The 23,741-nt window shown below is 41.5% G+C and overlaps 2 protein-coding genes across 4 annotated transcripts; both read left to right on the top strand.

The window, feature by feature from the left end:
• Positions 1-5,297: 5,297 nt before the first annotated feature.
• On the top strand, positions 5,298-15,442 carry nexn (nexilin (F actin binding protein); the record flags this gene model as incomplete). Of its 3 annotated transcripts, XM_083671081.1 has the most annotated exons (15): positions 5,298-5,369; positions 7,346-7,802; positions 8,029-8,229; positions 8,794-8,875; positions 9,003-9,151; positions 10,717-10,917; positions 11,023-11,196; positions 11,398-11,586; positions 11,796-11,987; positions 12,702-12,752; positions 13,206-13,400; positions 13,620-13,841; positions 14,176-14,364; positions 14,514-14,877; positions 15,030-15,442. In XM_083671081.1, exons 2-15 carry the CDS (start codon positions 7,392-7,394, stop codon positions 15,041-15,043), a joined length of 2,634 nt encoding a protein of 877 aa, XP_083527207.1. In that variant the 5' UTR covers positions 5,298-5,369; positions 7,346-7,391. The 3 variants fall into 3 exon arrangements, with proteins under 3 accessions (XP_083527207.1, XP_083527206.1, XP_083527208.1); XM_083671080.1 differs by lacking the exon at positions 15,030-15,442 and having other exon boundaries at positions 14,514-14,897; XM_083671082.1 differs by lacking the exons at positions 12,702-12,752; positions 15,030-15,442 and having other exon boundaries at positions 14,514-14,897.
• Positions 15,443-16,020: 578 nt separating this feature from the next.
• mindy4 (MINDY lysine 48 deubiquitinase 4) lies at positions 16,021-21,893 on the top strand. Its single transcript, XM_083672550.1, has 18 exons — positions 16,021-16,147; positions 16,326-16,445; positions 16,625-16,818; positions 16,917-17,196; positions 17,350-17,615; positions 17,714-17,772; positions 17,901-18,010; positions 18,117-18,233; positions 18,406-18,494; positions 18,692-18,793; positions 18,900-18,963; positions 19,171-19,236; positions 19,383-19,450; positions 19,584-19,647; positions 20,032-20,193; positions 20,474-20,654; positions 20,847-20,931; positions 21,048-21,893. Exons 1-18 carry the CDS (start codon positions 16,076-16,078, stop codon positions 21,094-21,096), a joined length of 2,148 nt encoding a protein of 715 aa, XP_083528676.1. The 5' UTR covers positions 16,021-16,075; the 3' UTR covers positions 21,097-21,893.
• Positions 21,894-23,741: the final 1,848 nt, after the last annotated feature.

Genomic DNA, 23,741 nt, shown 5'->3' on the forward strand with positions numbered 1-23,741 from the left:
TGCAAGGTAAGAGCACATAAGCACCATTATATTTTATTTCCAGTTGGTTATAATAAAATGATGTATTATATTATTTTTGTATTGATATAAAATCTACATTTTCCATTGTTAATATTTCTCTGTCTCATCATGACAAGTGAGCCTGCTTTGGTTGTTATAGCCTGTGGTGCAGTATATTGACCATAGCACCAATCGAAATATTAGTAAGTGAAACAGATTTTCCCACAGTGCTGAAGATGATGGTCTGCTATGCTTCACCTGCCATGCTGTTTTGAGGTCATATCAAGTGAGTTGTATATCAAAGCTACAAATGTAGCTTTTTCTTATGAAAAGACATGTTTGAGATTGAATCTGGAGACCAGGCTTTATCTATTCTAATTTCATCTCAGAATTCTGGGGACACGGATCTGTCTAAACATAAGGCAAGTGGCACAGTATACTCACCCTTCACTCACATGGACATAAAGCTCTTGCCTTTGCATCAAACACACACTTCATTGGAATCACTACGGAGGAGCCAGAGACTTAGGAACAATACAGTCATCCTGAGGCACCCGGTCCCAGTACATAAGAGTGCCACCTTGGGGAACATATCCCTGTCTTCATTCAAAAACAACGTTGTGTGGTGCAGTGGCTATCAAGGGGGCTCTTCAATGCAGACCACCACTCTCCCCAATGTGCACAATGATCCAGCAAAGAGAAAAGACAAGGAAAACACACCATTTCGGGTCAACGGGTTGAGAAAGGTCCCACAAAGTCAAAAGTAAGTTCTACATGTACATGGTATCTATACACATATTTATTATTTTCAAGCCCCTAAATGTTGCACAATAGTAAGTTGACACTAAGTTATGGATTTATGAATGAAGTTTTATTTACAAGGGAAGTGATGTGCAGAATGAATATGCATGTTCATCTGGTACTCTGCAGTGAGGCCAGGCTGAGCAGGGACACCCCCCAATCATCACCTCCCAAGGGGAGGTCCCGCACCCCAGGCTCCTCACTGTGTGCCACACCCCTACATCTATCACTGTCCCGGAAGTCCACTTCCAGTTTCTACCTGATCCCCCCTCGTTCTGCACCAACCCGCCCACTGCTGATCCAGCACAGGAGAAAGAGGTCAGCCATCTCATTAGCATAGTCAGTCTATGACCTCATAACCAGGCTTATGTCATCTCAGTCACATTCATGATATGCACTTATATTGAAGAATTAGAGAAACTCTCACAGAACGATGAGAACATGTATGCAGTTTCAGCCAATGTTGATCGCTGACTGCTTTTAAAATACTGTTTATCTTGACATAACGGATGACTTGTCTGTCCTCAGATGGTGCCGCCCCCAAGACTGTGAGAAAGGGTTGGCTTTGCAGAGATTTTGTTGAAGATTGTGGATACAAGTAGACTAAAATCATTTCTAAACTTCAATTAGAATAAAACACAAAAACAAATAATTGTGCTTTAAATGCATTTAGTGTATGTATGAATCTTTTGACCAAATTACTTGTTGTTTATCAATGGGATAAAACACAAAACAAAATCAAAGCTTTTGAAACCCATCTACACATTATCTTAATGTTTTCTTCCTTCTCATAACCCATTCCCTCAAGGTGAACCTTGTCTACCAATGTCCACTAGGGGGCATTGACGGCTGATAGTAAAATCTGGTGCATCTTTAGATTGTAGTGAGCTGAACTTCCACCTCTGACAGTTTCTCTCAAGTGTGGAGAGGAGTTGTACAGGTGATGAAACTCTAAATATTTAGAGACAATATTTAGCCCAACATGGACTACTTTGATTCAGATTCTAAAGACACAAATAAAATGTGGAATGGGATCATGCAGTGGAAACAGGAAAATCACATACCTGTGAGATAGATTGGGAACTTGATTACATTACTACAGTATGGTCATCCATCATTTTGTTCACAGTTGACTGTTGTCACATAGATGAAATACAATATGTGAGATTTCACAAACATCTCAGATACTTAAGTGATGCATGGCTTTAGGTCATCGTTTGAGAAAACCAGTGCCAATCTCTGACCCAGAACAGAGCTTTGGATCATGGAAAAGTTATTTGTAATTGATAAGTCAACTGCTCTACTGGGCTCTTGGGCACAGTGCCAGGTCTCACTTGTCAGGGGCCTTAATATAGCCAGTGCCTGTTAGCTGATAGCACTGACATTAGGTGTCTGTAAGTAGATATAGAGGAAACTGGGATCTTTTTAGTCCTGCGCCTGCGTTGGGACCGGATCCTGCTCCTATGCCCTGCCGAAAAATCTCCCAAAGGTTTGTCAGGGTCCGGAATGCAAAGAGGGTTTGAAACAATGACACAACACCTTGAGTTCCTATAAACCTGTATTTGTGTCTGTGTTGTATACTAGTGGTATACTGTATGTTAAAATTAAATAAAGGCAAAGCACAAACTAGAAATGTTTTGATTATGTGTTACTCTAGTGTAGAATGGTGTATAGTCCTTTAATGGTCGTCATCTCTCCAAAGGTCTCTCTACCCTAGCAACGGGCTTGGCCAGAGACTAACACCTGTCACAGTGGCAGTGCACACCTGAGCACATACAAACCACAGCTGCCTCTGAGACAGCACCTTCTTCACGGATGTTGTAGTCTTTTCAGTCATTGTTACGTAGTTCAAGAGAGATACATGTATAGGAAAACAAGTTGACAAGTTCAGTTATGCCTCAACACCCAACCATTCTAAAAAAGCTCAATAGTTTTAACAATGTGTTCTCAAGGCCCGTGGAAGGTCTTATCTGTATACCACCACAGTTAACCCTTTCAAGCAAGGACAGCTGTTGAGAAGAGAAGGCCATGACAGGTCACTGGAGGTCGCGACATGTCAGCCTGGCCAGAGGAGTCTAGTCCAGGCTGACACTGCTTCCCCTCAGTATGACCTCACTTCACTGGACACTTTGGCCACTCCACAGCTTTCAGCTCATCTTATTCACGTGCATGTGTTGTCTGTTTTGCCAGACAAGCCAATTATAGCAAGGTAATTTCCAACATAGCTCAATTGCACCACTATTGTGTTCTCATTGAGACATGTCACTGCATTTTGCTTACCTTCTGAGAGCAAATATAATTGTCGTAGATCTCCTACTTTTGATTATTATGTTGATACACAGTGGTTATATACAAAACTTTAGATATTAATTGAAGTTAACTGATTAATAACTGTGACCATCACCCTGTCAGCTCTGACCCGGCATAGTGATTGCCTCATGAGCTAGTCTACTCTAGGGCTGGACAGAGGGGTGCGAGGGGTGTTCCATTCTGAGTCTAGTCAGAGGGGTGTGAGGACCGTGCTACAGCAGCTGAGGCTCAGGCCCAGCCTGACGCGGACGAGCTGTCTCCACAGCGCTGATTGGTTCCCACAGCTGTGGGGGCTATTTAAGGCAGTCCTCTGGTTGTCCCTGATGGCCTGCAGGTCCCTGGACAGTACAGCACTCTTTGGCGTTGGGATTCAAGGAACTGACCCCCTTTGCCCCATAGGAGGAAGTCAGTGAATTGAGGTGGGCTGAACAGCTCTCAGACACTGGCACCCCTGCTATTTTGACAGTAATCCCTCCTGTGGAAACACACTTTCCTATTTGGTGACCCCAGCTTCGACAGCATAACTTCCAGAATAAAAGAACTGTGTTCCATGCAAAGCCAGTCCTCAATACTTCACAACCTCCGGTGTCTCTTTTTTCTGTTACCAATGCAACTGTCTTCCAGTATCCAGTCTGTCTATTCACCCATGTGAAATCTCAGCCTCTTTCATTCCCTATGACCCTTGGCACTGAGAGAGATGCATGCTGGACTTGCTCTCAGGTTTCAGTTCATAGCATTAGCTAAAGGGTTGTCTCATGCTGGGGGCTTTCCCCAGGCTTGTCCACCCACCCACCATTTCAGTAGCTACTGTAGAGGAATGTTGATATTATTTAGTTTAATTTGTTGACACTGTCATCAGTTTTCCATTTCAGTTACTGTACCTGTAGTTGATTATTTCATCCATATTCATTGCAACAAAAGGGAATTCAGATGTTACCCAAAATTACATGATGCATGATGAGATTTTACAACATACATTTTTTGAACAATATATAGGCCTGAGCATATTTTCACTTTACAGAACAGTGTTTGTTTTTGTGTTACCTCTACATGGTTTGTATCCACAAACATACTGCCCCAGTCCTCTTGATATCCCTCTGTGAGGAAGTGGTCAGTGAGTCAGCAGCTGTGCATGGAGCCATTACTGAGACTGATAAGAGCTGACAAATGTGTCTGAATAAGTGTGTCTATTTACATCCTCACCACATAGAGAGAACTACTTTCTTAGCGTAGTTTAAAGATGGAATCACTTTAGTATGAGCAGTGGTTGTGGCTGTAGGTTTGCAGTATGACTGGTATTCGCATGACCCTAAATTACAATGAATTAAATGCAATGTATGTAGGTTATTGCATGACCTGGTGAGAGTGTGATAAACCTGCTGTTGTGTGGTGGTCCTTGAGAAGCTGTTATGTAGATTGGCTGTACTGCATAGCACAGTAACAGTGGGATCTTGGTTACTGCCAAGCTGCTGTACAAAACAAAGACAACCTGCTTTCACTCACAACAAGTCCCTGGCCAACAAGTGGTCTTGATAATCTTTGTCCAGTGCAGATTATAAAGGCATTTATATAAACGTTATGAATAACACTTGGCAGGCATTCTAAGTAGTAGCTACCATGAAATATGTTCAAGAAATATGTTTCCGACTTCATCCATTTCTGTCCTTTTACAAGCGCCTGGCAAGGAACACCATAATTATAATATTTTGGCAGTAAAAAGTAGTTATTTTCCGTTCTCCTATTTTGTGTAAAGGTAAACGACAGAAGAACATTGCACAGACTGGGCAGTCAAATACATGGGAAAGGACTAGCAGGTGCTTGGCAAGCGCATAAACAAGCCAATGTAGGCTATTAATCAGGCATCAAATATTTACCGCACATCATAATTGACCCACGAAGTGTTACTATAGTGGCAGAAAATACTGGTTATTGGAATAAAAACACTGTAGACTAGTGCAGCTGCATCTGAGCCGGGGAAGAGGAAGAACAACGCGTGTGGTGTGGCAACAGCTGAACCTAGCGCTGGCGTGCGCGGAATGCGGTAGACGGCTAAAGTAACGGTACTTTTATGGAAGCTGCCTACAGATACGTAACCTCACCCATTCGACTTTGAGTTGTCGCGTAGGGAACGAGGCGCACGCATCTCCGTGACTTTGCAATTTGGGATTTCTCTACTTGGCATCACCTTTGATTGAATCCATTATATTTGCACAGAACATTCCTATGAAAGTAAGGAGGAGGATATTACACTGAAAGAGGTAAACTTTATTTGAGGTGCTAAACTTTAATGTAAGAAAAAGAGAGATGTTAGAAGAGAGTATAGGCCTACTCTGGCTATTCACCTGTGGAAGAAAGTTCATAATTGATAATATGGAAGTTGATTTTGTTGGACAAAGGTTTGATGTTTTGGGCGCAAGTGGAAATGTTTAAAGTAATTGTAATGGTAATTAGATACTTGTCATGCAGCTGTTTAGGCCTATAGATGAAATAAAATACTTCTGTAGTACTGTAGGTCTACATTTACATTTATTAAATAATCTTACATCTGTTTTTGTCAGTTGTTTAGGATTTTAAAGTTATTTGTTAGAAATGGCTTTGTACACTTTGTGATTTTTTACTGTAAAAATCTTAACAGCCAAACAAATATCTAACAAATCTAAGAAAGTAAAATTAGGCTAATTTAAATGTATATAGTGGAATATCCACTATCCAGTTATTTTCCTCTTAGCCTAAAAATTCCTCTAGCACATTGTCATGATATTTAGTGGCAGCTGAGTACATAATGTTTGCCAAAAATAGGACTTCACTTGCTAGGCTTACATCGATAGCTTAATGATATGATATGGCAGTTCAAATTATTCTCGGTAAATCATTGCACAAATTAGGAGTCAAGGAACGTATTCATAACTAATAACTAATGCAATATATTGTTGTATGATTATTATTTTAATGATAACCAAACAATGATCATTCATGAAATTATAACTGCAATTTTAGTATCGACATCAACAATATTAGAAAAATGCACGCTAACTTTTTTAGCTTATTTGTATCTCAACACAGACTCAGCACCTCATTGCAGAACGATGATGCTATAATGGTATTGTTTACTAGCCTATATCTCTAATAGTGTGTGTCAGTCAGACAGAGAGGGACAAACTAAAAAAGAGTCCAATTGATATATCAGTATTGTCATTACTGTCCTGTTATTACAGAATTGATGAGAGCAGTGCATGCAAGCCCATTAGTCAACAACCAGCTGTGGCAGATGAAAGTGAATCTAAGCTGAAAGAACAGGTGGCGATATTCCTGACCACTTTAACTGGTTTCAGCCAATCCTTGAAAATATAAACTTGTTCATTAGGTGTGTAATGAGAGATAAACCCATATCCACTGTAAACCATTAATCAATTGCAACAATTGCAACAGGTGGTCCGTTTGGCACAAGATCACAAAGAGTTCTGCAAAATAGGCCCTTCCAAAATATTTAATCTCTAACCTCTTAATATAATAATAATGACTAAATGAAGACATCTGATTGTATAACATGTTTATTTATTTTTTATAGAAAATAATTTGTATTCATTTTTTTTTTTTTTACAAAGTAATATGTCACCATCTCTTATCAAACCCTTTTTTACAGCAGTATGTCACCCAAGGGAACGGATCAGAGAGCTTTCTAAGTTCATAGTCATGGGTATTTCTAACACAGTGATAAACAGCAGTCTTTTTAGTGCCTGATGACTAAATGGTCCAAACATCTCTTATTCATCCAATTGTCTCGTACTCAGTCTAGTCATTTTGTCAAGGGTCCGTTGGGCGACATGTGGGTGCCAGCTCTAGCTCTGTCCAACCGCATATCACTCATCAGAAATAGCATGATCACATGTCCTGGACACACAAGTGGGCTATAATTAGAGGCCTAGCCGGCACATTGTGCTGTGTCTTAGCATACTGGGGGGAGGAGCAGCCCTTTCTTCCCCCAAGTGGCGGCCATAAAGAACCTGACACAGACACAGCCCCCCACCTCTACACCATTTCAGCTGCTCTTAGACAAAAGGGTGGACCTTGGAATGTAGACAAACACACCATCTGATAACAAAAGTTCACATATACTGTAGGATGTTATTTATTATTTATCACCACATTTTTAAGAAACAAAATTGATGATCGTGTGGTATGTTTGTGGTTATTCCACCACAGTAATGGTATCTCAAAACTCATGTCTGTGCAGGTAACATTTGAAGACGGCCCTGTCAACTTGTCAGAGTGGCACAAACATGACTGAAGTCGCACAGAGTATGGCTGATGTGGCACACGACATGCCTGATGTGGCACATGACATGCCTGATGTGGCACACGACATGCCTGATGTGGCACACAACAAGGAAGATGTGACACACAGTGAGGATGAAGAGGCACAAACAGAGAGTGATGAAGAGGCGGACAATGAGTATCTTGAGGCACACAGCGAAAACGATGAGACATATGACAAGGACGATGAGACACACGACCAGAATGATGAGGCACACAAAAAGAGTGGCATGCCAAATGACAAGAATGATGTAGAACACAACGTAAATGGTGTGGTGCATGACATGAACGATGGGGCAGAGAAGAAGACACCCAACAAGGCACCCGACACAGATGACGTGCCACAGAATATATCTGAAGTGGCACTGAAACAAGAGGTGAGGTCATCTCCTGTCATCACAGTGTTTATCCTGAGTCTCCTGATATGGCTCATATTGGCAAGTTTACAGCAGCTTGCATAATCAATGATGTTACATTATTATTATTATTATTATTTGGAAGTGACTGCTTGTAGAGCTGTTCTTTTTTTTTGCAACATTCTAATTTTCCACTTCTTCTTCCTCTATCTCATGGGTATTCTATTGTCTGGTGGTCTTGCCGTAGAAACTCCTCCGCTCACGCAAGCCGGTGGCCAGGAGCTACGTACCTAATCTGGGAAAGGATGGTAAAGGGGATGCGAAGAACAAGTTTGAGGCCATGCAGAAGGCCCGGGAGGAGCGGAACAAGAGGAGGAGCGAGGACGAGCACCAGAAGAGGAAGGAACAGTATATCAAAGAGAGAGAGTACAACCGCAGGAAGCAGCAGGTCAACAACACTCAGATAACCCCCACTAACCGTGGCCTGCATGGCATGAGGCATGAACGTCGACATCACCGCTGGTGTGTTCACACCACACCACACTACATCACTCTTCACTATAAAACTACACCAGTTAAATACCTTTAAAATACTTGATGCTTGCTTATATTAATGTATGGGAAAGTTTACCCAGTCAAGTGGATAATTAAGTGCTAATTCATAGTTTATTTTACTTGTGTAGTGCATTTATCACAAGCTGTATCTCACGAATCATTATTATGAGCACTTATACGAGGGATTAACAGTGATTAACGCAGAGACAAAACCCTCCCTCTACCTGCCATCCAGTGACTCTCAGAGACCGGACACCTACATGCTGATCTCTCCCCGTCTCACAATAGCATGCTCCAATCACAGGCCTCCCTGCAGGTCACATGTCCCTGCTGTTACTTGGGATTAGGCCCTTGGGCTTGCTGGGAACCAGCATGGCTCCTGAGGTTGTATCTGTGCAGAGCAGATGATCCCAGATCAACCGTAACCTGATATACACTCCCTGTAATCCTCCTGCAGATAAAAGAACTACTCGCCTCCAGCGATGAGGAGGACGTGAAGCCGGCCAAGGTAGAGAAATCCTACGTCCCTAAGATTACAGGTAGGAAATGGCGGTGATGGGAGGGAGGGGGAACGTGCAGTAGGGGAGGTGGTCTGGGAGGTGACTGACCATTTTCTCACCCTTTATGGTTGTGCCACGGTCTGATAAACATGTTGGGTCCCTACAGGTAGCGTGAAAGGGAAGTTTGCCGTAATGGAGAAGCAGAGACAGGAGGAGGAGAAGAAGAGGATGGGAGCGGAGAGGAAGAAACGCGCCACCCAGGACATCATGGAGAAAGCCAAGATCCAAAAGGAGCTGGCCAAGAAAGCAGCAGAGGTAAGCTCAGTGGGAGATTCCACCTCAGTACATAAGGTATAGCCTATGGGAGGTGGGACAGTAGGGCTAGATTGCTCCACCGCTGCCTCCATGAGGGGAATGGCCGCCATGTTTCTGTGATCATCTAGGTAATCCTCAGCTGCCAACCGGATGAGTTATTTTAAGTGCCATTTCAAAGCCTAACAGTTGGTGCAGGTTGGTTAGAAATCCTGCAATGGAGTCGAGTGGAGCAGACTGGCAGTTCATAGCAGCTCAGAGAGTAAACAACATGTCTGATATGTTATCAGCTATAGGTGTGGGGTTTCTATGATACATTGAACAAGGTCTTCCACATCACCACATACCCTCTTTACCAACTGAAATTGTTGTTCCTACACATAATTGTGGCTAGCTGACCTAGAAATTAAGGTATGAGACATTAAATCACATGCTTATGTTTTGGTTGATCCTCATAAGCACACTGTAATACATGCGTATTACATATATATACATAACATAGTACATAACATATTACATATATGTGCATGAGTGTGATTTCTCCAATGTAACTTTAAGGAATATGTTAAGCAGTCTTGTGTCTTGTTCCAGATAAGGTAATTACAGACAATGACAATTACATGGTAATTACCACTGCTAATTCTATTCTGTTCTTGTTGCTAATTTCAAGTACATTAATTCAATTATTTGCATTTAATAAGGAGGGAAAAACTCATACCTGGTATGAATCTATGTACCCAATAATTACAAATGTCTTCCAAGGGTAGCTCTGGTAAATTGGTTTGACTGCATCAGATTTTAAGCATTATCTTTTCTTTTCAAAATTATTTTGAAATAGGTTTCATTTGGTTGTGGGTGGACAAAGTGTTGGTGATTGTAGTACTACTCCTTTAACCCAGAGCCCATTGCATTGACCTAGTGCTTGATCACGGTAAAGTCTAAAGTAAACACAATGAAAACCTAAATAGACCTTCATCTTGTCTACTTTCACTGCAGCCCCTGTGCATTACATATAGTGGGACTGTCTTGCTTTGTTGACATAAATTGAGGCCATCCTACTTTAGTTCATTAAGATCTACGCAGTGAAGTGCCGTTAAGCCGAAGGAAGTTCTGACCGAGTGACTTACAAACAACTAGGCCAACGTATGAGTTGTGCCGTTGCTTCTTGAGCCACAGATATTGCCAGGTGTAGACAACATGTGACTGGCAACTGTTTCCCACACCACTGACTGACAAAATTAGCCTCTGTCCCCCTCCTCTCTCTGACCGAATTAGACACTCCTATCTTAAGCTGACACTCACAGACTGACCCACTGCAAATGGAGGCCAAGAATGTTCTTCTCTAGCTATATGCTCTTATCTTCAGTATGTGTATGTGTGTGAGTGTGTGTCTTTGTTTTGAGTCTGTTTTGTCTATTTGTCTAAGGCAGGCCCTTGAATGGTTTGTGTTATTACTGTACACATGTTACAATGTTGTTACTAGAGTCATTACAGTGTTACTACTACACAGGTACTGGGGCAACTTAATGTAAAGTGTTACCCCACCCTTTTATTTGAATGTTTGCCAGGAGGGGGATGATACAATCCTGGTGCGGGTGGTGCCAGCGAAGGCCTCCCGACCTCCAGGCAGGATCAGGATGAACTTTGAGGACCTGGAGAAGAACCGTGAAGAGGAGCTGAAGAAGAGGACAGAGGATGAGAAGAAGAGGCGCTACGATGAGAACAAACGTTCTGTCCGCGAGTCCAAACGGAGCTCTGTCGCCTTACAGGTGAGCGGCAGAAAAGCCCCTCAGATGGGCTTTAGCAGAAAATGGAATCTTAGAAAACATTGAGGTTCATGTTTATATTGCTAACTTTTTTTTTTATGACTACAGGATGACGAAGACCAGCCCACAGAGAAGGAGCAGGTGACTCCTGGTAAGCTGAAGATGAGTTTCGAGGAGGCGGAGAAGGAGAGGCAGGACCAGCAGAGGAAGCAGGTTGACAAGGAGGCCAAACGTCGCCTGCTAGAGGAGAAGAAAGCTTTCAATGAGGCCAAACTGGAAATGGTGACCAAGAGTTCATTATACACTATATAAACACACAGAAGTAATGTGTATTACTGCCATTAAGTAGATGCAGCTATGAAGTCGATATTGTGTGAGATGTTCTTGAGGACCCCTTTTGCAAACGTGGTGTTTTTAGCATCAACTGCTAACCTGATTAGCTTTTTGCATAGTGTATGATGTTGGGACTCAATGTGCTTTCAGGGAGAGGATGAGGAGGACTTCCAGGGAGCTCAGGAGGAGAAGGAGGAGTACCGACCTGGTAAACTGAGGCTGAGCTTTGAGGAGGTGGAGAGACAGAGGATAGAGGATGAGCGCAAGAAAGCAGAGGAGGAATACAAGAAACGCATGGAGGAAGAAAGGAGAGCTTTCGCTGAGGCCAGGAAGAGCATGGTCAGTGTGCTATAGAGAGAGAGAAACCTTTTTATGCATAATGTAGCATTTACATGTTCTATGTTTGTGTTGTTTTTATCTCATGTAAGCCTGTGACATTTCAATGAACCTAAGAGGATTAATTAAGTCAATTTGATTCAATTAAGTGTGATGTTGAAAGTCCAAAGAGATGCTTATGTGAACTCTCTCGATGTTGTCCTCTTTCCCAGATGGTGGATGATGACGATGAGGTGCTGTTAGCCATGCTGAACCTGGAGGGCAGTAAGCCAGGGAAGCTGTGCGTCAGCTTTGAGGAGATGGGGCGCCAGAGGAGGGAGGATGAGCAGAAGAGAGCAGAGGAGGAGGCCAAGAAGAGACTGGAGGAAGAGAAGAGACTCTTCGCAGAGGCTCGCAAAAACATGGTAGGACTGGGTAACACACAGCCCAGGAAGCATCTGCATGTGGATGTAGCAGGCTCTACACTAACATGTAGACATTTAAGGGGCATCTACTTTTTTTTATGCATGGTTTGAGTTTATTTTTTTGCTTGTTTCTTAGAAACATATCATGAACAAATGCCTTGAGAATTTTTCATGCTGAGTAATGTTTTGCTGCGATGCTTGATCATCGTTATCATCTGAGCACATATCCAATGTTCACTTTTACACCTTGTGGTCAGAGGGTTCCTTGCCCTGGAAGTAGTCCATGGGCCAGGAGAAACCTTATTCAGAGTTGTTTAAATAGCCACTACTAACTTCAGATAACTTTAGTCACGACTAACAAAAAACCAGTGGGAGTGATGGGGGCACTTTGAGATGATTTGACTACAAATATTTTACTTTGTCTATTTTCTCCTGGCCCATGGACTACTTTCAGGGTAAGGAACCATCTGACCTTAAGATCTAAAAAAGTGAATTATCCCTTTAATCTACTTCAAACTAACACCATTATTAACCTTTCATGAATATTTAGTATAATAATGATATCTCTATTTATTGGACTCTAATCTCTAATCTCTATTATCAGACTCTAATTGGACATGGATTAATCATACATATGTTGATGTAAACATACTCTATTGTGCTCAAATGGTATACCTGCAATGCTGTCCTATTTTACAAGTCATTTCTTTAAAGAGCCCTGTCCGGGATCAGGAAAAATCTATGACTGCATATGGAGATGGAGAAGTAAGATATTTTCAATTTCAAATGACAATTGTATTTGAAGAAGACATAATATAGTGTTGCCCATGAAATGCTGATACTGTATACACTAACTGTAAGTACATGAGTCACACAAGGATATAAATGAATATGTAAGGATGGATTGACAATAGGTGCACTAACGCTGATGCTTTGCTCGAAGGCCGCTCCTCAGCTGTGTAATAGTGTCACCTTCTTACTGTGACTCTAATTTCACAGTGATGAGAAACAGCTCATAAAAAATCTACTTTGTTGTTGGGTGCTGTCTGATATGTGATTTAAGGTGGATTGGAAATGTGGATGGGTTAAACTGTTTTGTTTTTGTATGCTGATACTGTATGATGTGGTTGATTTTGGATTAGATGTTAATATAGGTTAATATTTAGGGTTGAATTATCAGTGACACAATGCTCTGTCTCTGTGTGTGTGTGCTGGCAGGTACAAGAGGAGGGGGAAGGGATGGTCAAGAGCGAGTCACAGGAAGCACTGCATCCTGGGAGGCTGGAAATCAACTTTGAGGAACTGCTGAAGCAGAAGGAGGAGGCTGAGAGGAAGCGTAAGGTGGAGGCACGCAAAAAGAAAATGGAGCTGGAGAAGGAGGAGTTTAAGCAGCTCAGAGAAGAGATGGGGGAGGTCAGTCTTCAATGTATCAGTCTCAACAATTCTCTCTAAAAAGCACTGCGTTAGAGGTGCCCCAGGGATAGTGGCATGGGACTCCCAACTGCACATGCAGATATGATACCTTGAGAGGAGCCAGTTCACTTCACGCCAAAGAGCCCTTTCTTAATACTTTATATGTTTAAATGATACCTCTGTTTGTAACTAATCAGTTGACTGTGTTTCTTTCCCAAGGATGAGGTGAACGAGAGTTCAGATACAGTGAGTAAAGAGTATGAGGAGCTGAGTAAGCTCAAGAGGACTGGCTCCATCCAGGCCAAAAACCTCAAGTCCAAGTTTGAGAAGATCAAGCAGCTGACTGACGAGGAGATCCAGAAGAAGATTGATGAAGAGAGAGCACGGAGGAAGGCTATTGATCTGGAAATCAAAGAGAGGGAATCGGAGCGATTCCAGGAGGTATGGGTATCCATCTAATACAGAATTGATTTAATCTCTATTTATTCAGGGAGACACACTGAGACTGAGGTCTCTTTTGTGGGTGTGCCCTGATTACATTACAACATTACAAAACAACACTTTAAAAAACACAACAAAACTAAATACAAAATACACACATTAATTAATCAAAACAAGAGCATGTCTCTGTCAGCTGGTCCTCACCCAGTCTATGAATTGGATTTCACATATCTCAGAATGGATCTCTCGGATTTCTCTGAATATGTATTGTCTTCTAAATGTTACCTCAGAGCATTATTACAGTACGACTAATCAACAGGGTTTTTTCTTTCAGGAGGATGAGGACGTTAAATTTGACACAGGGAGAGCTGAGGATGCTCCGTTCAAACAGAAGGTGGACATGCGAGCACGGTTTGAACAAATGGCAAAAGCCAGAGAGGAGGAGGAGAAGAAGAGAGTGGAAGAACAGAAACTGCAGAGGATGCAGTTTGAGCAGCAAGAGATTGACGCTGCTCTTCAAAAAGTAAATCAATCTTGGCCTCGGATATTTTACTGTTAAATTATTGGACGTCCGTAAGCGTGACATTCTAAATGCATGACAGTTCAGCCAGTTATGTGGAAGAGGGTTTCCTAGGCTATGGTTTGTGATATTCATGTGTCATGTTTTGGCAGAAAAAGGAGGATGAGGAGGAGGAAGAGGGAAGCATCATCAATGGCTCGGCAGCCTATGAGGATGAGGAGGATCACGCCAGGTCGGGGGCTCCATGGTTTAAAAAGCCCCTGAAGAACCAGTCAGTGGTGGACGCAGAGCCGGTGCGGTTCACCGTGAAGATCACTGGGGAGCCCAAGCCAGAGGTGACCTGGTGGTTTGAGGGGGAGATGCTTCAGGACTGTGAGGACTATCAGTACATAGAGAGAGGAGAGACATACTGCCTCTACCTACCAGAGACCTTCCCAGAGGATGAGGGCGAGTACATGTGCAAAGCCGTGAACAGCAGAGGCACTGCAGCCAGCACGTGTATCCTATCGATAGAAAGTAAGATCACGTTAGTGTGACTGCATGCCTGCATGATACCTCCCACCTGGTCTCTGACCTCTCTATCAGTGGATCGCATGCTCCTCTATCTTCCTCATCGGCAAGTTTCTGATTCACCTGTGGATAACCGCTCTTCTGTTTCTCTCTTCCAGCTGATGACTACTGATGCTCTCCTTTTTCTGGAACTTTCCCTGTCTCTCACTCCTTTTGTAAAACATCATCTCTCATGGTAGGGCCACACGGAGGAGGTAATAGCAGTGTGTTCGCCATTCCTTCAAGGGATACACAACATGAAATGCTCATCAGTGAAGCTGCACTCCCTGTCCGTATAGGAAGAAATCCTATGTGCCAAAGCAGACATATCGTTCCCATGAGTGATTATCGTCAGTATGTTCAGATCTATTGATTATCATCATAACATTGGCAGTTTTGCATCTGGGAACATTTCCCTCCACATGTCAGATTGTCCTTTTGAGAATCAACTCTATTGAAAGCCTTTTGAAATTCCTGGGAAATAACATGCAAAAAAATAAACTACACCTAGTTACCAATAAAATCATCTATTTAGGCTCAGGTTTTTGTTTTTTCATTTTAAGATTTGAGTTGTCTAAGGTTTGGTTGTAATGTACACTTTGATTTTTCATATCCCAAAAATATTTGTATGATAAGAGATCTTGAACACTGTTGTTTATGGTTGCAAATAGTGAAAAAGGTTTTAGGCTAGCCGATATGAATAGGCTAGCCGATATGTTAAAACGTTTTAATAAAATGAGCTAAATACCTGTCTGTGCAATTCTTTGCAAATCTCATGTGTTGGCCTGGATTTCTTTTTCTCACAAATACACATAACTTGATGTATTCGTCAATAAAGAAATCAACTTGGTGATAATGAAAGCATACACTTTTGGCCTCGTCTCTTCGGCCTTAGATTGCTGCCATCATCACTGAAGAGGAGGAGGAGCACGAGCACGTCTGGCGGCTGCGATGCCACGTAACCATGGAAACACTCGGATAGGTTACAATAGTTTAAACTGTGCAGGATGTGCGCAGCTATACACATTGTTTAGAGCCACTAGATAATCTCAGACCAAGTTCATTATGGGTTCGTTTGAATGACAGATGCTGTACATTCTACTAAAAGTTGCGCAGTGCACAACGCAAACTCATTGACTACTCTCCCGAACGTGCTAGCTAGTTCATGCTATTAAACATGGGTGTAAAAGTTGAAGAAGTTGCTTCATCGCTGGTGCGGGAATATCTTAGTCGAAAGGTAGGTGGGGAGCTTCGTGCAACAGTGGCCAATGTAGCTGCACATTTCATCGAAATAAAGTGCTAGCAAGCTAATGTTAGCTAGCTAACACAACAGTAATCGTATTGCCTTTGGTTCGCTCGCTAGCTAGCTAGCCTGGTCAAGATGCCTCCTAACTCCCACTAACGTAATGTTACAGGGACTCAAGCGAACGATTGCCTGCATGGACGATGAGTATCCCCGTACAGATGCCAGTATCAACAACAGATCCCATCTGCGACAAATTCTTCACATGGATGATTTATACAAGAAGAATAAGGTAGGCTAATGACAGCAAGTTAAATAGCTACAGGACAGCCTAAACCTAACCTAACCTAATATATTCTCTTTCTGGTATGTATGTATGTATGTATGTATGCATGTATCTGTAATGTTGCTCGCTAAACAGTTTTCTTTTTGTCAACCAATGCTTTGTGATATTCTATTATATGACTGTAGGCTCAAGATCATCCTTTAAAATCAATGTTGGAGCTCCTTGTAAGACATCAAATTGATGATGGACATAAAGCAGAGGTGAAAAGCTTAATCAGTGATGTCACCCAGTCTTCATCAGTGACACAGACATTGTTGGACAACCCCAGGACAGAGGAGAGCATTCCAGGATATGTTTTCAGCAAATCTGACATGTCAAGGTAGTCGTCATCATGTTATAAACATGTAACGTACATGTTAGATTTCTTGCAAGGGGAGTGTCTTGTCCTGACACCTTTGTTTTCTGTCTCTGTCACAGGTCACCAACAGAGGTTTCCTGTCCACCCCATGGTATATTATCATCTTCTGCAGCATCAGACACAACGTACCCCATATATACCCAGAGAAGTACTTGGGACTCTAGCCTCTCCTCAGAAAGCCAACAGGACCAACAGCCAACGTCTTCCCTCCTAGACAATGACAGCTTCACTAAGAGGGACTTGTTTTCAGACAAGAAGACCACTGTCACAGAGAGTAAGAACAGGACAAGCCGCATTAGACGGGGCATGATGGCTGGTCCAATAGCTAGTTCCCCTCAGGTAGACTGTTTGACTCAACATAACCTGCATTATTGTGAGAGAATTTAACGTATTGTTTAGGCCTAGATTTTGTAACTTCACTGAGATAAACATTTGTGATACGGCTAATAAGCAGCTCATTGTAACCTTATTTCATAATGTGCTTTCTTTAAGGAATCAAATAGAAAACGTCAGGCGAGAAGGTTAGGGGTACCTAATCCTCCCCTTGGAAGTGATGAAGACAACAGAAGTACGAGAGATGGGCCTCTCGTTACTGTTCAGCAACAGAGGATAAGTACTGGGTTGACAGAGAAAGAGACAAGAGGGAGACAAGAGACAAGAGAAAGCCAACAGTCATCTATCCCACAGGGGAAGGAGAAGGATGGCGATGGCTATGGATTTGAGAGAGTAGAAAAAGACATACATAGAAAGTCTCGAAAGTAAGTTGCCATGAATGGGGAATTTCATGCTCTCTAAGTGCCTATTATAGTTCCACTGTTTGTCTTATAATTTCTTTTGTTTATTTATTTTTTTCCAGAATAAAATCAATGGCCAATCAAAGTGTTGATGATCTGCATATGTCAGAGATGATTTTGGGTAATTCAATCATTAATTCTTCTCAAAACAGCTTCTGGCCTTAGTCCCCTGGAGGACCATTTGTTGCAAAAGCTCTTGTTGCAGTACTGTACTATATGTGATTGTGTGTGTGTTTTGTGGACTCATAGATGATATTGATGATGATGAGGAGTTACGTGAACTGTCCAGAGTGTCCTTCCAGCCAAGTGTACCTCAGCGTAGTTATGACAACCATCCCATGGATCAGCACACTGCCATAGTAGGTGTACTAGCTGTCATCTCTTTTTGATGCTTACTGGATACTATGATATTGTGCCTGGTTGTCCCTTATTCTGCTAACGTGTTGTCTGGGTGTTCTCTGTCAGGCCCTTAAAGAGCTCATCCTTGGCTCCAGCACAAGTTGTTTCAGTGCAGAGTGGAGGAGTCAGGGTCTCATGTTCTCAGATGGACCTGATCTGAGATATGGGATTGTACAAAAGAAGGTAGTGAAACCCGTATGGTGATGTCATCATTTTTTTGTGCAGAGAGTTGACACATCACATTTATACAGCTTTGATCTCTATCAAACCTCTTGTAACGCATCATTATATAATCTTGGTAATTGTGTCAAATGGGCTGTTAAAGCAGTATGACTACATTATATTTGCTTTCCAGGGTGGGCCCTGTGGAGTTTTAGCTTCGATCCAAGCCTGTGTTCTACAGAAACTTCTATTTGAGGATACCAGTAATGCTGTAAGCCTTCAGTAAGTCCTCATCCAGATCTGAAAAGTGCTGCCTGCCCGTTATGTTAAAAAGTCCACGTGCACAAGCATTACAGACAATTGACAATTATTTGCCAGCCACATAAATGAGTGCTTTGATTGGATCAGTGACTATTGAGTAATGCAAAGTGTTAATTCCATCCTGACTGCAATTATTTCACATGGCATTTTGTCACCAGGAGATTAAGACCTTTGAGTACTACGAGAACAAAGTATTTGGCTCTGGCCACTGCTGAGGTCTTATGGAGAGCTGGGCAGGGGAGAAAAGCCACCGTAGCAATGTGAGATAATACCCCTTTAATGTCTATTAGGATATAACTAGTACACTCAGAACGACTTTATTAGTGAATGTCAACATCATATTTTCCAATGACCCTTCTCTTACAGAACATCAGGAAGAAATAATTTCATCCCTACAGGACACTATAGGACGGAGGGTGTGCTTGAAAAAGTAATGTGAAGGATGTTACTCTTCTGTCATTGATTATGCTGTGTGGTGTGTTTTTAATTAATCATGTATTATGTTAATTGTCTAACAATGTAATTACTGTAAGTACAGTAGAATAGCAATAATACTCCAAGAATATGAAGTTGTTGATATTTTATCTGATTTTGACTACTACGTAGCAGATAATTCTCCAAATGTCTTTTATTTTAGATTACGTGCATTAGTGTTGATAACCTAAAGGACCTCCAGTTGCTGCTGGAGCAGCACATACAACAGGTGAGATAATCAACAAGCCATTGATGGTTCAGTGATTAAAGTTAATTTGCCTACTCTAGCTCTAGATATAAATATGTTTTTGATCTTGTCCTGCCCCTTAGGGTTTTTTGCTTGATTCTCTTGAGTGGTTGTTTCCTTCTTTCTAGTTTGAATCCGGTGCCTTAGGATGTGTATTGCTGACCATCTCTGCTGTCCTATCCAGATCAATCGAGAGGTATGTGTGTGGATATACTGTATCCTCTATACAATATAGAAATGGTTGTCATAGCAAATTTGCGTACTTGTCTCTGACAACACAATAGGTGTATATGGTGTGTTTGTTGTGATTCAATTGTCTCTTTCCTCAGAGTGAGAGAGGATATGGATGTGCCTACCACGACACTCATTGGAGCCCATGGCTACTGCACGCAGGTGTGTGTGCCCCAACACAAGACACAAGATGTATGCCCTCGATTATACTGCACACATAGTCATCAACATCTCTTTGGAAATAGTACAGTACCAGTAATAAACAAAAGAAATTATAAGACAAACAGTGGAACTATAATAGGTAGTTAGAGAGCATGAAATTCCCCATTCATGGCAACTTGAGACTTTCTATGTATGTCTTTTTCTACTCTCTCAAATCCATAGATCATACATTCACCAATAGCTGAGTATAGATTTTTCATGGACAATGTTTCTTTTATGCCTTGTATTTTATGCATGCGTAAGGGTAATACGTAGTGTGTACAGTCAGTGTGTAACTTGTGTATGGATGCTGGTGACATTTGCCTTGGTAATGATCTCCCACAGGAGCTGGTTAATCTGCTGCTGTGTGGACAGGCTGTTTCAAATGTCTTTGATGATGACATGGAGCTGGACTCAGGCAACGGAAACCTTACCGTCCTCAAGGGGATCAAGGGCCGCTGTGACATCGGACTGCTCTCCCTATTTGAACATTATAATGTCTGCAAGGTACGACAGGGTGATATGACTCATCACCACTTAAACAATCTCTCAGCTCTATTTTAGAACCAGGGGAATCATTAGTAACTTGATGCAGCATAGAGGAACATTGAGAAGAGTTATTGTGAAGCCGTGAAACTCTTGTTTTACTCAATGACATCCATGTCAACAATCCTCACTAAAGACATTAACTCGATTTGTAAGATATGATGTATGATATATGATCTATATGGAAATATTTATGATACGATGCAATCTAATGTCAGTATACTATTTATTTATTTTGAAGGTTGGGGTGAACTTGAAGACTCCAAAGTTCCCGATCTGGGTGGTGTGCAGTGAGAGCCATTTCAGTGTACTATTTGGTCTGCAGACAGAGATGTTGACTGACCAGTGCCCAGTCAGGGAGTTTGACCTGTACTACTACGATGGCCTAGCCAATCAACAGGAGGAGATCCGCCTCACTGTCTGTACGTAGGAAGTGTTTGTATTTTACTGTAATAAAACAGTTGTTGTTGTTTTTTGTATAAAGTTATTCTTCATCTTCATCTCACATCACTGACACTTGTGATATGGACTTGAAGTACCCGGTACATTCACAAGGTTAATCATTATGATGATATTCTTTATTCAACGTTTTTATTCTCCTGTGTATTTTTTAGCTACAGACACCTCAGCCATATCAACTGGCTCCCAGAATGTTGATGCTGATCTCATTCCTCCTCTTGAACACTGCATCAGGACAAAGTGAGTTTGTTCTTGCATTTGTTGTGCTCCTCTGCTGTTAATGCTGGTGATAATTCATACAACATCCAGGATAACATACATCTCTCCAAATTACATTTTTGTTGTTGTGTTTACAGATGGAAAAATGCAGTTGTCGATTGGAATGATACAGAGCCTATACTTTGATTGGCCAATGGTTGGAATGTCCCAATGACCTCAGAAGAGACCACCCCCAAAGTTATCTCAAGAAATACTGCTTTGTAATATAACAGAAAAATAAGATGTATTTTTTACAATTATATATTTATTTGTATTGTCTTACAAATTGTAAACAGCCACACTAATTGACAGTTGACACTAATTACAGTTTTAAACTTGGGATCATGGAGGCCCCTTTTTCTGCTTATTCATCTCATGTCATTTTCATGTTGAAATTATTGTAACATTGGGTATTGTATTTCCATAAAGGTTTTGTCCCCAATTGTGTTGGTGAGTGAAAAGATGTATATGACACTCTGTGATGCAGGACCCAGTGTTGATGCATACATCATAGAATGAGTCATTACCCCATCTCTTCTTACAGTACATAGATGTGCTATTGGTAATATATGCCCATAAAGAGGAGAGCCTTGGATTTCACATGGGCCCTTTACATAACTTGCCTTTCATTGGATTTACAGGCCTATAATGGCCCATAACATGTCACTATTGCCTTTCATAACTACTGATGCCTGACAATATCCATAATGTATAATATATATGAATTTTGTCCTTATTTTACTAAAATACATTTAAAAAAAATATATACAATCTGATGTGAGTTGCCTGTGAGCGTGTATATTAGTTTATTTTTGTATGTATTGACATTTGTGAAATGCACATGTAAGATGTAGATATCTTTATTAAATTCAATATTGAATGGAAACGATTTCTAAGAGTGGTCAAAAGTGCAAAACCATCTTTCAGTAAACTAACAAGTTCTGTCCCACCTGTATCTTGTTTCTTGTCTTCTGATACATGGATGGAGTCATGCAATACCTTTATTGTCCCCATGCTGTCACTACTGAGCTGTGGATGTTTCCACCTGTAGTCTTTTTGAATTGAGCATCTGCAAACATCACAAATGCACATAACATTAACTGTCTTAACTTTCAAAAAGTGTACTAGTTTTTCTTGAATACTGTTGGAATTATACAATATTCTATGGGCCTCTCACCTTTCACCTAGTGAAACATAATTCGTGTCCAGTACACAATGCAGAGACATAACATCAGATCCTAGGGAAAGGGGGGCCTAGGACCTGTAGCCTCCAAGACCAAATTCCATTGCAAGTGGATATATTTTCTCTGGGAGATGAGACTCAGAGAGAGACAGATAACCTGCTAGCCTGAAATATCATTTCTTTGTAACTTTGAATAAAGCACCCTCTCCAAAGGACGTCAACCTTCAAATCTCTTTATTTCATCTCACCTGAAAACTATTGTGTTGCTGTGGAAGAAATTACACAACTATCTAACAAATACCCAACACAACAATGGCTTATTTGTACAAAGATAACTTTTTTGAAGTCTGTATTTGTATAACATCTATAATTCAACTGCCAAGTACTGTATTAAGGATGATAAAACAGTGTGACCACTAAGAAACCCAGAAATATGTATGAACAAATATTTCTCTCCATTTCATGATTTGCATTGGTGGGGCTCAATGTTATTCTGATGCTATTGAATGGGGATAAATCACAGACCCCAATCAGTTTTCCAGCGGCCATCTGTTGCTATGTATTTGAAGCTTGAGTGATTGCAGCTACGTATCCACCCACTCACAATAATGTCACATATTGTATGAATTTGGACCTGTAGCTGGGGCTAAATCTTACATTACATTGTTTTGGCTGGGTCATATTTACCCTCAACCTGGTGCAATAGCCATATCACACACACACACACACACACACACACACACACACACACACACACACACACACACACACACACACACACACTGATACACACACTGATACACACACTATGGGCTATATTGTATGTGTTTTGACTTGCAATTATGAGTTTCTTGTTGGTCTAGCATATTGTACATTTCAAACATTTATTCGAGACTGTTGTTTGCAAATCTGCCGCATATTTTCAGACAGTCAATGAGGATTTTCATGAAAACAGGTGTTTTTATTAGTCTTTTCTCTTCATACTTGTTCATTTCTCCTCTATTTGGGTTGAGCGTTTGTTCAAGCTAAAAAACACCTTACCTGACTTCATTCATGCTGAGGCGTTACAACACACATGGAGGGGGTGGCAAGGAGAGCCATGCCAACACCTCAAGCACCAGGCAGGGATCAAAGACACAGCAACTGGCAGCACGACAGAGAGCTCTGTCGTCGTCTCTATCCGCTCTGGAACAGAGTTGGAGGATCCACGATGTTGCTGCATCCCTGGGCTCTCATCCATCAGAACCCAGCAGACCATTGTTTCATCAGTGTAGCCGGTTTGAGCGCAAGGGTCAATACACGGCCAATACACTCACACTCACTTGCTCCTGGCAATGGAGTGCATTGCGTGGAGCAGAGAGGAATCTCTTCATTGTATCAGTCAAAAGCAATCATATCTTAGCACTCTACAATATACTCTTTCTACCTCTGTTTTCTGGTGCAGCTGCTGTGATGACTCATGGTTTGTATCTCTTTCACCTGTCAAGGCATTTGATGAAGGTTCTGCTGATATTGCTCTAAGTGACTATTAGTCATGTAGGGATTTGTGCATTCACAAATAGAGATATGAGAGCTATGAATTAATCATAAAACCACACCAACTTAACCC

The sequence above is a fragment of the Argentina silus genome, assembly GCF_951799395.1.
Source record: "Argentina silus genome assembly, chromosome: 6".
Taxonomy (NCBI): domain Eukaryota; kingdom Metazoa; phylum Chordata; class Actinopteri; order Argentiniformes; family Argentinidae; genus Argentina; species Argentina silus.